The sequence below is a fragment of the Ruditapes philippinarum genome, unplaced genomic scaffold, assembly GCF_026571515.1.
Source record: "Ruditapes philippinarum isolate M1 unplaced genomic scaffold, ASM2657151v2 ctg912_1_1_1_1, whole genome shotgun sequence".
Taxonomy (NCBI): Eukaryota; Metazoa; Mollusca; class Bivalvia; order Venerida; family Veneridae; genus Ruditapes; species Ruditapes philippinarum.
This window is the reverse complement of record NW_026852834.1, coordinates 157842-173434: the sequence shown is the minus strand read 5'-3', so window position 1 is coordinate 173434 and position 15593 is coordinate 157842. Positions and strand designations below refer to the sequence as shown.

Sequence of the window (15593 nt, the reverse complement as noted above, 5' to 3'; positions counted from 1 at the left end):
CACTGTACCTTTTAGCTTTCTTATTATATTTCGGCCGAGGACATGAAAAATATTCAAAATTATTTAAGTCAATATTTAACACATTTGAATTCCATGTCTCTGTCAAAATCAAAATATCAAAGCCGTTCACAAAGTCCAAAAAGTCATTATCAGTTAATTTATTTTTAATTCCCTGGATATTCCACGAGAGAAATTTTAGCTGCCTCCTTACGTTTTCCTACGCCTGCACACTATCTGTGACCATATGTTGGTTCTGGTCCCGACCTGAAATGTAAGGTTGTTTCCTCGAGTGCGACGCTCGAGAATTGGGACAGGACCTGGCGGGAGACGGTCCACTGTGTAAGATCGATTATCGATATACAGTGTATCATATGAAAGCACTGCTGTTTTATTTTCTTTTCTCGCCTGAACAAGATAAGGGATAAGTTTTTGGCGCCTCTCACGGATCTCCTGAGGGTATTGGTCACTTACACCATCATCAGTTCCAGATAATTTGAGCCTTGCTTTTTCTTTCACCTCCATCTTATCTTGGTGAAAGTTAAACTTAGCAACAATTGGGCGTATTTTGCCATGTTCATGACTTCCGACACGATGCGCCCTATCAATTTTATATCTATATGCGTCAATTATTCCAATCTTGTCAACACAAAACTTTAATACTTTCTCTGTAACAATTTTCTTTCTTTCTAGCCTCTCTATCTTTCTCTTCATCAATATTGTAGAATAACAGGTTATCTCTCATTGAACGCCCTTTTAGGTCAATAACATCATTTTTCAACGAAACTTTCTCACGTCTTAGGTCATCAACTGATTTTAATAAGCCATCACTTTTTGATTTTTCTGCCTTCAAAGCATTTATAACTTCTTCATGTTTCTTTTTTAAATCATCACACATTTCAGAGTCAAAGTTTCTGCTTGCTTCTAAATCGTTCAATTTGGTAGTAGTTTGCCCCATAGATTCCTCAAGAGACCATATACGGTTTTCAACTTTTTTCATATTGCTTGAAATATTGAGAACATCTGACTCTATTTTATCAAGTTTAGAAAGCTTTGTTTCTAAAGCGTATTGGCTTGATTTTATTGCATTCAACTCTGCCAATAATGTCAAGAACCATGATTGATTTTGAACATTTTGAGCACTGGATGAGGGATTATCTCCAAGACTACCAGGCGAAATTGTGGTGTTAAGTGTGGCCGACTGTTCAGAAGTGGGAGTCTGCACAGATGAGTTGGTAACAAATTGTAAATGTGGAGGATAGTGTTGCCCAGAATACTGCTGAGGTCCAAGTGAGGGAGGTGGGGAAGTCAGATTGTATCCCGAATACATTGGCGGCGTGATTTGGGCCATTACCGAAAGACGCTTTTCTGGTTGCTCGCTATTCAAGTTTGGGGATACAGCACTTTTACGTCTCTTTTTGTTTTTATTTTTCTTTTTGCCACTATAAGGAGTATCGTTTGGATTATCCGACATTTAGAAAACATTTATAAAATTCAGGTGTAAAGACAAGTACTGTTACCAAATTATAATAGTGTATTGTCCTGTTGTATTCATAGCGAAACACGGTGGTCGAAATCTCTATTTTTGCTTAATCCATTTAATCCATTAATCCATAAATACAAGAATCACCGTTATATGTGAAAACACCGATTATCGCTCACTATGCAAATGATAACCTATTTTTGAAAATCCAATATATATCCAGTAGAACAAAGAGGATTTTTAAAAAAATGCACAATAACGTCAAAATCAGATGATATCTAGAAATATACACTTCTAAAATGAAAACTCCTTTGAAAACTGAAAAAGTACATATGATTTTCATCCACCCTTAAATCCATTAGGCGTTTTAAAACAACAAAAATATCAGAGCAGTTGTAAACATGACCATCACGATCGACTACTATATCACTACAATAAGAAATGAATGCATATATTTTTATGATTATATAATATGCACAAATATTTGCAGTTCATATTTTACATATTTATCGATGTTTGAAAATTGTTTTATTTGCACAATTATGTACATATATATTATTCTCTTCGTGTGGTTTACCATTTTTTTCTGCTCGCCCATATGGTCACTTTCCGGTGGCGAGGGTAAACAAACGCAAACACACACAATTTACCATTTTGATCACAACATATTGTCCAACAATATTGACCTGGCACTTCATTAATTTCCGTAAAGGTCAAGTGATAAACAGTGGTATCTAACGAATATAACGATATCTTTGTTAACTTCACAAGTCATTTAAAGCTGTGGCGTATTGGTATAGACGCCTGACAACTGATCTGAAGTTCTCTGGTTCGATACCTTACCAACAACACGTTATGAGGACATGCATTTTTTTTTTTTTTTTTTTTTTTGGAAATTTACTTGCAAGAATTAACTTGAAATCGTTTTACTTCATCTGGTTTTTAGGATTGCTTTTAAGTGTTTTTTTTTATACCATTTTATGTTTTATTTCATTACATTTTCTTTAATTGATAAAAAGGACACCGCGTTCATAATACAAATTAAAAATACTACACTGATAGAATACACACACACACAAATCAAAACGTTTTGCACGAGTTTAGAGAGGAATGGCAATTTTAGAATAAGAAAAGAAAAAAATATAAATGTGGCTGAACCAGGATTCGAACCTATGAACCTACGTCTATATTCTTGAAATGAAAGCCCTTATTGACTGTGCTAAGAGGGATATATAATTTAGACCATTTAACAATTGGTTATATACATTCATATCGATTTTCAAGTAGATAGTAACGTTTAATGAATTTACTGACTATGGGTTCAAATGCAAGAGTGCCAGGTCAATGTTGTTGGACAATACTGGATCTTTAATATACATGTACTTGTTTACTGTACATACCGCTCATTAAATTGGGCCATATTTGAATGTGTGAATTTTCAATACTTTTGAAGATATGCAAACAAAAATTACTTTTCCGGTCACATCTGAATTTCTATTGGTTTATAGGAACCTATAAGAAATATTAAATTTCGAGCTTAATAACCATGGATCACTTAATATTTTTTATCTATTCTGCTCAATTATCCTCGTTAATTTACTAATTTCGAATTCGATATTTCCATCTTAATTTCTATATCAAATGTAATCATAATGAATGTCTAAAGTTAATTGTTGTCTTTACCAAACAGCTAAAGCTTGTAATATGGCTTTTATAGTTTTAAAATATCTTCGCTCTTCTTAGTTGCAATTTGGCTTGTCCCATTCATATTTCTAGCTGTGATTTTTATATACATGTTAGTAATTTATGTCTTAACAACGCACATTCTACATTTTAATGTACTTAAACATTAGGCCCATAAAGTCTAAAAAATGCTAATATTTTCATTTTTCAAAAGCACTTTAGTTTTGGTGTCGTGCTGCAATTTCTATATTTAAAAGTTATATGTAACATTAAGCATTGAAAATAAATAAATAAATAAATAAATAAATAAATAAATAAATAAATAAATAAATAAATAAATAAATAAATAAATAAATAAATACACCCCTGGACCGGAGGCACCTATCTCTCTAATGTAATAATCGGTGACAAGTTTTCCCCGTCTATTCCGTAAGCTTTCCGGGTACGGATTACGGAATTTAACTCTGAAAAACAAGTGTACTTCCTTTTCCGGTTGGTTGTTGAACGAAAGGTATTGACATGTAAATGGTTATATCTATATCTATGTGTATAGAGTAAATCTTACCGTGTCCGTTCTTAAGATTTGTCAGCAGGATGCAGAAATAAACTTTGAACCACATGTTATATCCTACTTGTGTTTTGAAATAGACAAGAAGAATAAATTGTCCTTGTAAACATAAACCGGTTATGCAGAGGTTTAACATGAAGGAATATAAGTTTCCATAGACCATAAGGGACCTGACCGCTCTCTCTGCCTTGCTCCGGCCTTGTCAACCCACATTTATTGAATTGGTGCATCTGTCTCGATTATACATTTTGTGGCAGCTGTAAAGTCGCACCGACAGTTCTGTTTTTCTTTTCTCTACTTCAGAATGAATAATTTGTTTTAACATTGAATTATGCTTAAGCCGTTGATATGAATGTGAGATGATGCACCTTTCAAAATTTCTCGTGCACAAACTTTAGTCAGTAAACCAAACAGTGTTCCCATTTACGCACATATGTGCGTATTTTACGCATAAATAACAAAATTCACGTACAGAAATTTTGGCAAGAGGGTAAAAATACGCACAGAAAGTCGTAACCTTAATCATGTATAATTCAAAAAATAGTTTTTTTGAGCAATTTCTAAAACAAAAATTACTTAAAGTGCATTGAAATTGATGAAATGTGAGAAATTCTCCCAATTGACAATGAAGTTTACAGACCCCCCACTGGCATTATTGCCGTAAATTACAAATTTGAAATTTTTGTTTTACGATGCCTGTAAGAATAGCCGATGAAAAACAATCTTGAAATATTAAAAAAATATTAATTCTTATATAATTTTAATCAGCAGCAACTGGATTTGTGAATGTTTCTGCAGAAAACAGACAAATTTTCATTTGTCACATATTTTCGCGATGCCGATTTTGTTAATTAAAAATATCACCAAAAAGGAAGCTTTGTTTTGTTCAAAGGTGTGTAGTAACAATTTATATGCTGTTTATAAATTAAAATATCTTAAAAATAGTTACATTAATTGAGATGGTGATATATGCCAGAATGTGTTGGTCACAATTAATTTTAACTAGGGTGGGGGGTTGGAGGGAATCGTGAAGAAAACAGCAGCATAATTGTCTGATGTATGGATTTGGAATTATTCTTTTATTTCATATAATTATTGTACAAATTTATGTACCCCCTGAAATTTTATTTTACCCCCAGTTTTCAAAGGTAAGGGGTAAAACTACCCCAAATGAAAAATGTAAGTGGGAACACTGCCAAAAAATGCCAATACACATTTTGTTTTCATTGCTTTCAAGTGATCTCCGATTTTCTAAATTGTTTTGATGCAATTCCTTATGCATTTAAAAGATTCTTATCACCATGACAGCACATTAAAGAAAATCTCTACATCTGCATGCTTCAAAATCTATTACATTAAGCAGGAAAGTTAAGTTGCTAATTGATAGGCAAATTTCATTCCAAAGGAGCTAGTCTCATTGATTTGACCTGAAAATACTAAAATACGTTTATTATTGTTATTCATGCATTAAAATATCCATATATAATAATAATTATTTAATTTAAACATTTTAAAAAAGAAAAAAAATGGTATTGTACCGTTGTAGACAAGATATGCAACATCCAAGTACGAAAGTTATGAATATAACAGTTCTCGGTGTCAACATTTTTCACCAGGCAGAAATAAACTATTTTAACAATTACTTGTGTTTGTGATGTTAGAAACAAGCATAATTGAACAACATGTTGACAGTTTACAGATATATAAATCCAGTTTCCGATGTGCTAGCTTGCTTTAATTCGATACATTGTCATTATCTTATTTTCCATCAATTATTATATTTGTACAACAAAAAGTTTCACAATAATTAATGTGGTGATTCTGCAAAAATGACTGTCATAGAGAAAAATGATTTTGATATATTAGTCCAGCATTTCATTTGTCTTTTTCAGCAACCATGGCCCCCAAGAGGAACAATATTGTGCCTAATGGGCATTTCCACAAAGATTGGCAGAACCGTGTCAGAACTTGGTTCAATCAACCCATGCGCAAGAAGAGGCGTAGGGCTACACGTGTTAAGAAGGCTAGAACTATTGCCCCAAGACCTGTTGCAGGACCTTTAAGGCCAATTGTCCGTTGCCCAACTATCAAGTACAACACAAAGAATCGTGCTGGTAGAGGATTCACCCTTGAGGAACTGAAGGTAAACAAGCTTTATTTTATATTTGGAAAATTACTGATCATTTATTCTGTATCAATTATTGATATATCTCAAATCAGTAATGGATATTAACAATATTGTGTTTTATGTTTAGGCAGCTGGTGTTTACAAAAGACAAGCTCTGGCTATTGGTATTGCTGTAGATTATCGCCGTAGAAACAGATCTATGGAATCACTTCAACAAAATGTACAGAGATTGAAGGAGTACAAATCTAAATTGATTCTTTTCCCCAAGAAGTCAAGCAAGCCAGCCAAGGGTGATGCAACTGTAAGTTAAATCCTCAACTCTTAGTCACTAATAATTCTTAGGCCATCCTAAGAAAATATTATTACATGTTTATTGTTAGTAAACAAGTCCAGATTAATAATACCAAAGACAAAACTTTTTTCTCATTGTAGGGTCTTTCCCTTCAATTTTGGAGATAATTACATGGTATTTTTGCAAGAGGGGAAGAACAACTTATTATTGAATTTAATGCTAGGTCCCTAGCTTGAAGGCTAAGGTTACAAAATATTTAGCATATATTTTCTCCACTGTGAGACTGTTTTGGCACCTTCAAGGTAGTTTTTGTGGTGAAAGGTCAAATCCAGTTTGCCTTACAAGTTATAACTTGTTTCTGAATGGATTGTTGAGATAATATTTTTAGCATGTTTTCACCACTATCGAGACAATGTATCATGCAAAAGATCCATATACACACCTAGGTAGATTGCATTTAGAGGTCAAAGATCATCAAACTTTGTCCACTATCTTTGACTTACAACTTCAATATTTTGTATTTTCAAAATATTTGGCAGACGTCTTCACTGGGTCAGGTGCGTCATGAGTAACACCCAGGTCAAGGTTGTACTTAAATGTCACATGATAGGAGCATATATGTCCTGTGAACTTGTTTTTAGATTTAATTTATGCCAAAGGTCGGTAGAAGAGCATTTGTTATCCTTTTGAGGTGAAGTTCAGATTATTAGTGTTAAATTATCATTAGTGTTAAATTATTATGAAACAATGCTTTCAATCTTGGAAAAGGTTAGTTTTTTGTGTCGCCTTGAAAAAGGCGACATATAGGGGTTACTTTTGTCGGCGTCCCCTTAAGCTTGTCCAGAGCATAAGTCAGTCATTATAAGTCGGATTGACTTCAAACTTGGTATGCATGCTTCTTATAATGACCCGAAGTGCAGTGCACAAGAACCGGTACTCTGCTTCTATTTATTGAGTTATTGCCCTTTGTTAATTTTCATGCTTTATTTTTGTCCGGGCCATTTCTCCTAAAGTATAAAATCTATGGACTTGAAACTTCATAGGATGATAGATCTCATTAAGAAGAAGTGCAGTGCACAAGAACTGATACTCTGCATTTCTTATTTTTAGCTCGACTATACGAAGTATATGGAGAGCTGTCCTACTCGCCCCGGCGTCGGCGTCCGCGTCCAGATTTTAGATTAAAGTTTTGGTGCAGTAAAATATTTTTCACTATAACTTTGTCATTTCTTAAGGTATCAACTTCAAACTTCAAATATATGTTCCTTATCATCAACCACATCTTATGTGACAAGGTTCATAACTCTAGCACCAATATTTTCAGATTTATCTCGCCTTGAACTTAGAATTTTCCTTCAAAAATACTATTTTTTACTGATACTTCTTTATTTCTTAAGGGATCAAACTCATACTTCAAATATATGTACCTCAGGGCTCACGCTGTCGGTCGCCATAGTCGCCATTTGCGATTATTTTATAAGATTGGCGATTATTTTTGCATTTTGGCTACAAAATCTGGCGATTATTTTTTACTTCCAACAGTGTTTATATAAGGTGTAAAAATCGATAATGTATGCAGTAGACCCAATTAACACCAGCGGGGTGCATTTAATTGAGTGTCAACTTTTTACCGGTCACGTGCTGCTAACTATATTGCCCGAGGTGATAAAATACATGCGAGATGTATAATTGTATAAGTACTTTAAAGATATTGTCCAGCATTTATAATAGCCATCAAATATCCGTCAATTAGCCACAAAAATCGTTTTAAAATTGATAAACTGGATATTGACTTACCCAAAATTTACCGTGAATTGCAGTAATTGCAAATTTTGATATATTTTTTGTTTTAAGCTACTTAACTAAATCGCCAGTGGAAAACAATGGTAAAATATTTAAAAAGTATAAACTTCCAAACAACTATTTGCACAACAACCAAAATTGTGAATATTTCTTCAGAAAACAGGAAAAATCCGATTGTCACATATTTTCGCGACACCGATAATTTTAATATTTATTTAAAGGTGAAATAAGCTCTGTTCTGTTTAAAAATCTTTACTACTATGGCAGAAAATTTGTATTACATTGGTGATGATGATATTTTTCAGTAAATTATTCAGAAAAAAGGCTGCATTCTTTGAATGAGTTTGCAAACTTGTGTCATTTCTATAGGCTAATATGACCTAGATCTACTCCAGTTCTGTGTGAAATGTGGAAATTGACAGTGGTTATGATAAGCTGACAAAATTTGATTAGAACAAACAAAAAAAGTTGTCTGATAACAGCATTATGTAAAGTTATAATGAATCTTTAATATTATTGTTGTACAGTAATTATACTAATTATAACGTTTTTATTCTGTTCTATAATAACAATTAAAGTTGTGGTTCTATTTAAAAAAAGGTAGTTATCAATATACACAAATGTGTCAGTTTATTTGAGAATCCTTATAAAACTGAAAAAGTTTTATATGTAATGTTTATTTAATCAACTGCTTATGTTGTTAATCGCTAAATCGTGAATAGTCCGCTGAACTTTTGGCTATTATTTTTTTAAGTTGAAAATATTGGCTATTATTTTATTTGAGCCAGTGTGAGCCCTGGTACCTTATCATCATCCCCATCTTATGTGACAAGGTTCATAACTCTAGCACCAATATTTTCAGATTTATCTCCCCTTGAACTTAGAATTTTCTTCAAAAAATACTATTTCTTACTGATTCTTCTTATTTCTTAAGGGATCAACCTCGTACTTCAAATATATTTACGTTATCATCATCCCCGTCTTATGTGACAAGGTTCATAACTCTAGCACCAATATTTTCAGATTTATCTCCCTTTGAATATAGAATTTTCCATAAAAATATTATTTTTTACTGTTACTTATTTATTTCTAAAGGGATCAACTTCTTACTTCAAATATATTTATGTTATCATCATCCACATCTTATGTGACAAGGTTCATAACTCTAGCACCAGTATTGCAAGAATTATCTCCCCATAAACTTATTTATTTACTAGAAAAATGTTATCTTTTATTTTAACTTTTTTATTTTTTTAAAGGTATCTACCTCAAACTTCAAATACTTATTCCTTATCATCAATTACATTTTATGTGACAATGTTCATTACTCTTGAAGCAATATTTACAGATTTATCTCTCTTTTAACTTAGGATTTTCTTTAAGAAATATAATAACTACTTTATTTTTCAAGGTATCTACTTCAAACTTCAAATATATATTTCTTATCATTACACAAACGTTGTGTGGCAAGGTCCATAACTCTAGCATGACTATTTCGAGAATTATTCCCCTTGATCTTGGAATTTATGTTAACAAATGTTATTTTTTTACTATAACTTAATACATAATTATACATAATTGATTTTTCTTTCATAGTTTTGTCCTCCTTACTGCGTCCAGTATTTTATTAGTCGAGCTTCGCTGTCTCCTGTGACAGCTCTTGTTTGAGTTATTGCCCTTTGTTAATTTTCATACTTTATTTTTGTCCAGGCCATTTCTCCTAAAGTATAAAAGCTATGGACTTGAAACTTCATAGGATGATAGATCTCATTAAGAAGAAGTGCAGTGCACAAGAACTGGTACTCTGCATTTCTTATTTTTGAGTTATTGCCCTTTGTTAATTTTCATACTTAATTTTGTCCAGGCCATTTCTCCTAAAGTATAAAAGCTATGGACATGAAACTTCATAGGATGATAGATCTCATTAAGAAGAAGTGCAGTGCACAAAAACTGGTACTCTGCATTTCTTATTTTTTGAGTTATTGCCCTTTGTTAATTTTCATACTTTATTTTTGTCCAGGCCATTTCTCATAAATTATAAAAGCTTTAGACTTGAAACTTAATAGGATGATAGATCTTATTGATAAGAAGTGCAGTGCACAGAAACTGCTGCTCTGCATTTCTTATTTTTTGAGTTATTGCCCTTTGTTGATTTTCAAATTTCATTTTTGTCCTGGCCATTTCTCCTAGACTATATTGTTCACAAGGCGACACATCCGACTCGCGGAGTTCTAGTTACTGAAAGAATGTCCTTTTCTTTCAAGGGAATGTCAAAAGACCTATATATTATTGTTTTCATTCATGTTGAATTTCAGGAAGAAGAAATCAAGATGGCAACTCAATTAGCCGGTGCTGCAGTTATGCCAATTAGACAGTCAGTACGCAGAGAAAAGGCCCGTGCTATCACTGCAGATGAAAAACGTTACAACCCATATGTTGCTCTTAGAACTGCTAGGGCTAACAAGAGACTTCAAGGTAAGACAAATAATATCAGAATTACTTACCATTTCTCATTGCACTTTCTAATAATTCTATATTTGATGGTAAAGCCCTGGCTAAAACCCCACACTGAAATTTGGTCATTTCACCGCTATTTTTATGGCAAACAAAATCACAGACACTGCATAGGCCTGGCATTGCAGGGACAGACAAACAGTAAAAGCACAGATCATTTCCTCAGATATCCCCATAAAAGATAAAGTTATTTGTAACTTTGAAAAAAAAAATTTAACTCTGACAAATTATTTTTATATGCAAAATCGGCTTATAATGTTGTGCACTATAAACTTTATAGGAAAACATAACAATAAGTCTAATTTTGTGAAACTTCAAAGCCCATACATGTCAAAATTGGCCCTACCATAAGAGTCACTAGCTCTTCTGGGATCCTATATATTTACCGGACAATCAGTTTACCGGACAAAAGCTATTCCTGCTGAATGTTTTGCTTCAATTAAAAAATCATACAGTCTGAATCCTTCACACACTTTCTATTTCAAAGTAAATAACAACAAAACCTATTGTTGATTCAGATCTTTATTTACTAGCATACCCTTTTGTTTACAAGTTATTTCATGACATGGTCATGCGGGGGAATAATCTGTTCTGCGCAGGCCGGAATATGGAGGCCCGTAATGGGTTATTTTAGATAGGTTTTACTTTTAATTCTTCTCAACGTTACCTCATAAGACAATCCCAACATATTTTAATAATGATAGTAATTTGAAATTTATTCCAAACAGTATTTTGTTGTTGTCTTTTACAAAGAAACGCAAATTAAAAAAAACATATAAGGAAACGTGTTACGCCCATGGGAGGAAACTCTACATGAAATGTAAATAAAATAGATTTTATGGCTTTTGTAACATGCTACATGATGACCAAAAGGAAACTGTATGACAAAGAACAGAATTCCATTTGAATATCAAAATGTTTCATACGTTTAAGGGTCATAAAGAATCAATAATTTAATTGAGATAATAGTGTTCATTTCAATTACACCTTATATATTGGCCTCTGCTGCTGTATCTATTTCTAATTAACCTTGCCATTCAATAGTCATAGTTTCCTTGCTGATTATTAGTCCCCTACCGGTTTAACCAGTGGGGACTTTAGGTTTACCCTCTGTCTGTCTGTCAGTCCGTCCGTCCACAAAACTGGATCCTGCGATAACGCAAAAAGTACTGAAAATATTTTTATGAAACTTGATATATGGATAGATGGCAGTATGGAGATTATGCACGTCTTTTTTTTTATGCCCCCGCCATGTAATGGCCGGGGCATATAGTGTTACCCTGTTCCGTCCTTCCGTCATTCCGTCATTCTGTCATTCCGTCATCATCAGTTTCCGTTCATTATCTTAGTAACGGTTGCACATATTCAACTCAAATTTGGCATATGGATATGTCATGAGAAAATACAGGTCAAGTTCGAATTTGGTCATGGTTTGATGATTTTTGGCAGAGTTATGCCCCTTTTACTTTGAAAATAATATGAAATTTTCAGTTTCCGTTCATTATCTCCCCAACGGTACAACACATTCAAATCAAATTTGACATATGGATATGTCATGAGAAAATACAGGTCAAGTTCGAATTTGGTCATGGTTCGATGATTTTTGGCAGAGTTATGCCCCTTTTACTTTGAAAATAATATGAAATTTCAGTTTCCGTTCATTATCTCCCCAACGGTACAACACATTCAAATCAAATTTGACATATGGATATGTCATGAGAAAATACAGGTCAAGTTTGAATTTGGTCATGGTTCGATGATTTTTGGCAGAGTTATGCCCCTTTTACTTTGAAAATAATATGAAATTTTCAGTTTCCGTTCATTATCTCCCCAACGGTACAACACATTCAAATCAAATTTGACATATGGATATGTCATGAGAAAATACAGGTCAAGTTCGAATGTGGTCATGGTTCGATGATTTTTGGCAGAGTTATGCCCCTTTTACTTTGAAAATAATATGAAATTTTCAGTTTCCGTTCATTATCTCCCCAACGGTACAACACATTCAACTCAAATTTGACATATGGATATGTCATGAGAAAATACAGGTCAAGTTTGAATTTGGTCATGGTTCGATGATTTTTGGCAGAGTTATGCTCCTTTTACTTTGAAAATAATATGAAATTTTCAGTTTCTGTTTATTATCTCCCCAACAGTACAACACATTCAACTCAAATTTCACATATGGATATGTTTTTGGAATGCCCAGGCCAAGTTCGAATTTGGTCATGGTTCAATGATTTTTGGCAGAGTAATGCCCCTTTCACTTTGAAAATAATATGAAATTTACAGTTTCTGTTCATTGTATCATAGTTTGGAGACTTTTCTGTTGAAAATGTGTCAGGGTTAAATCGTATACATATACATGCACAGTGCGTTAACTGGAGTGCGGGTATTAGTTACCCGCACTCCAGAGCATGCCCATTGATTGGCTCATTTTTGCTGGGGTTTACATATTGTGACGGCAGAGAAAGGGAAAGCGACAGAAATGTCATATTCAGATGTTCGTTCATTGGTTCATTTTTGCCGGGGTTTTATATTGTGACAACAGGGAACGTGCTTTTATGTTTGACTATGATACAAAAGAGAAAGAACACCAAAACACTCGGCAATCTGATTAATACTCGGGGGCTACGCCCCCTCGTACAAATCAGATAGCCTCGTGTTTCGGTGCTCTTTCTATTACTTATCTACCCAACAGTGTTACATATTCAACTCAAATTTGACATATGGATATGTCAAAGGAATGGGCAGGTCAAGTTGGAATTTGGTCATGGTTCGATGATTTTTTGGCAGAGTTATTATCCTTTCACTTTGAAAATAATATAGATACATCTTAGGAATAAGCAGTTTAAGTTTGAATTTGGTCATGGTTCAATGATTTTGGACAAACTTATCTTTCTTGAATATTGGAAAAAATTTGAACTTTCAGTTTCAGCACTCATACTTTTGTGGAAATGTATGTAGCCATTATTTTGGCTACAAATATGAAATATGCTATTTTCAAAAGGTTAAGACTGAATAATTTCAGTGCCTTGAGCATTGTATGAAAATGGTTTGTGTAAACGTTGAAAAGTTTTAAGGGCTTTGAACTTAAAATGAAAACAATAATTTGTGCAAACAAATTTGGAACTAAATATTATAACATCTGAAATTTTGGCTGCATGCGGGGGCATCCGTGGCATGATGACACATTTCTAGTTTCTTCCTATGTTGAAAATTCTGGTTGCTATGGCAACAAATAGTCTGAAAATATGGCAAATTTAACACATAAACTGGATCCAGTGATAACTCAAAAAGTACTGAAAATATTTTTATGAAACTTGAAATATGGGTAGATGGCAGTCTGGAGATTATGCACATATTTTTCTTTTCTTCCTATGTTGAAAATTCTGGTTGCTATGGCAACAAATAGCCTGAATTTCAAGATTTCTGATTTAAATTTTTCAGCTTTTTCACTATATGTTCTTTATTTCTTAAGGTGTTTACTTCAAACTTTAAATATAAGTTTCTGGTCATCAACCACATCATATGTGACAAGGTTTATAACTCTAGCACAAAAAATATCAGTATTACCTCCCTTGAACTTAGATTTTTTAGGGGAAAAAATGTTGTCTTTTTTAAATAACTTCTTTATTTCCTAATGTATCTACTTCAAACTTCATATATATGTTTCTTATTATCACTCGACATTTTTGAGAAGGTTAAATACTCTAGCAAGACTATTTCCAGAATTATGTCCCCCTTGAACTTAGATTTTTTTCGAGAAACTGGTATTTTCACTCCAACTTCTTCATTCCTTATAGGATTTACTTTAAAATCCCACATCGTAATAATATGACAAGGTTGTATAAACATAATTTCCTTACTAAGCATGGAAACTTAACACATTACTGTGATATAGACAAACTTATTTTATTATGTTTTGTGGTTGATATTTTCAAATACAGACTTCATCCTCAAATTCATTATAAATGGCAATACACAGGTGTGTATGACAATTAAAGAACTTTTTGAGGGACCGGTAGGGGACTACTGTATTGCCCGCAATACTATCAAATGCTTGTTTAAAGATTAATTTCATTTCACGACTTTAAAAAATTTTGAAACACAATGTCCAGTAAATTGAGTTGTCTACGCAATTTTTTTTCTCTTATAATTCCCTACTTTAAAGACACATTTCTAGGGTCAAATGTTTAATTTCAGTTTGATAAAGTAATGTTTACGTGTATTAAGAACCCAAAATTATTTGGGTATAATTCTATTCTTTTTTATTATTTTAAATAAAAGTTACAGATAAACACCATCATATTTTGTCTGGTAATATGTAGGATCCCAGTATGTAGACTAAGGTATAAGAAAAACATCTTATTTTTGTGTGAATGAATACTATGCCTCTGTATTTAGCATATAGCATTGCCTAGTAGATCTCTATAAAAGTTTTATGAATCATGGGCTTAGGGTCAAAAATGCCTCCACTTTGTTGGAGGTCATATAGTATCATAAGGAGAATTAAGATAAAACACTGACAGAATATTTTTTAATACTCAGGCATATATTGCCATCTTTGCAGTGCTCTTGTTTCTTATAAAAATGGAAATGTTAATGAATTAACAAGCTTGATTATTTTATGAAAACAGTTAGTTTCATCTTTGCAACATAAAATGATATGATTTGATAACATCATTACACCTTTGTTATTACTTCAATGTATAAAGTCAACATATCATTACAGGTTACAGAGAAAAGAAGGCCAAGGAAAAGGCACAAGAAGATATCCCGTCAGCTAAACCTAAAAAGTGATCTTGATGTTACTTGTACATTCAATAAAGAGAAAAAAACTGATTTATATTGTGTTTTAATTTGACCTCAACTGAAAATCAAACTTGAAGGTAGCTGAGAAGATAGTTGATTGTTGAAATCTAATGCATTTTCTATTTGTTTAGATTAATCTTTTTTATGCGAAATGACCCAGAAGCACAAAAATAGATTTTAAAGTGAATTTTGGGTATATTTCTTGATTATCTTTTGTATCTTTAACATTTTATGTTCCATGTTCGAGGGGTTAGAGCCGATAACTTCTAATCCAGTTACTTCTCTGGCGTGGGTTCGATCCCTGGGA

At 32.9% G+C, this 15593-nt stretch overlaps 1 protein-coding gene across 1 annotated transcript; it reads left to right on the top strand.

Moving 5' to 3' along the window:
- Positions 1-3541: 3541 nt before the first annotated feature.
- Positions 3542-15316, top strand: LOC132725684 (large ribosomal subunit protein eL13-like). Its single transcript, XM_060710863.1, has 5 exons — positions 3542-3674; positions 5624-5874; positions 5987-6160; positions 10270-10429; positions 15207-15316. The coding sequence occupies exons 2-5, from the start codon at positions 5629-5631 to the stop codon at positions 15272-15274; spliced, it is 648 nt and encodes a 215-aa protein (XP_060566846.1). The 5' UTR covers positions 3542-3674; positions 5624-5628; the 3' UTR covers positions 15275-15316.
- The last annotated feature ends 277 nt before the right edge of the window (positions 15317-15593 follow it).

Coding starts and splice junctions, on each gene's coding strand:
- LOC132725684 (XM_060710863.1), top strand. CDS start 5,629: ATGGCCCCCAAGAGGAACAATATTGTGCCTAATGGGCATTTCCACAAA. Junction 6,161..10,269: donor CAGCCAAGGGTGATGCAACT/GTAAGTTAAATC, acceptor GTTGAATTTCAG/GAAGAAGAAATCAAGATGGC. Junction 10,430..15,206: donor GGCTAACAAGAGACTTCAAG/GTAAGACAAATA, acceptor ATATCATTACAG/GTTACAGAGAAAAGAAGGCC.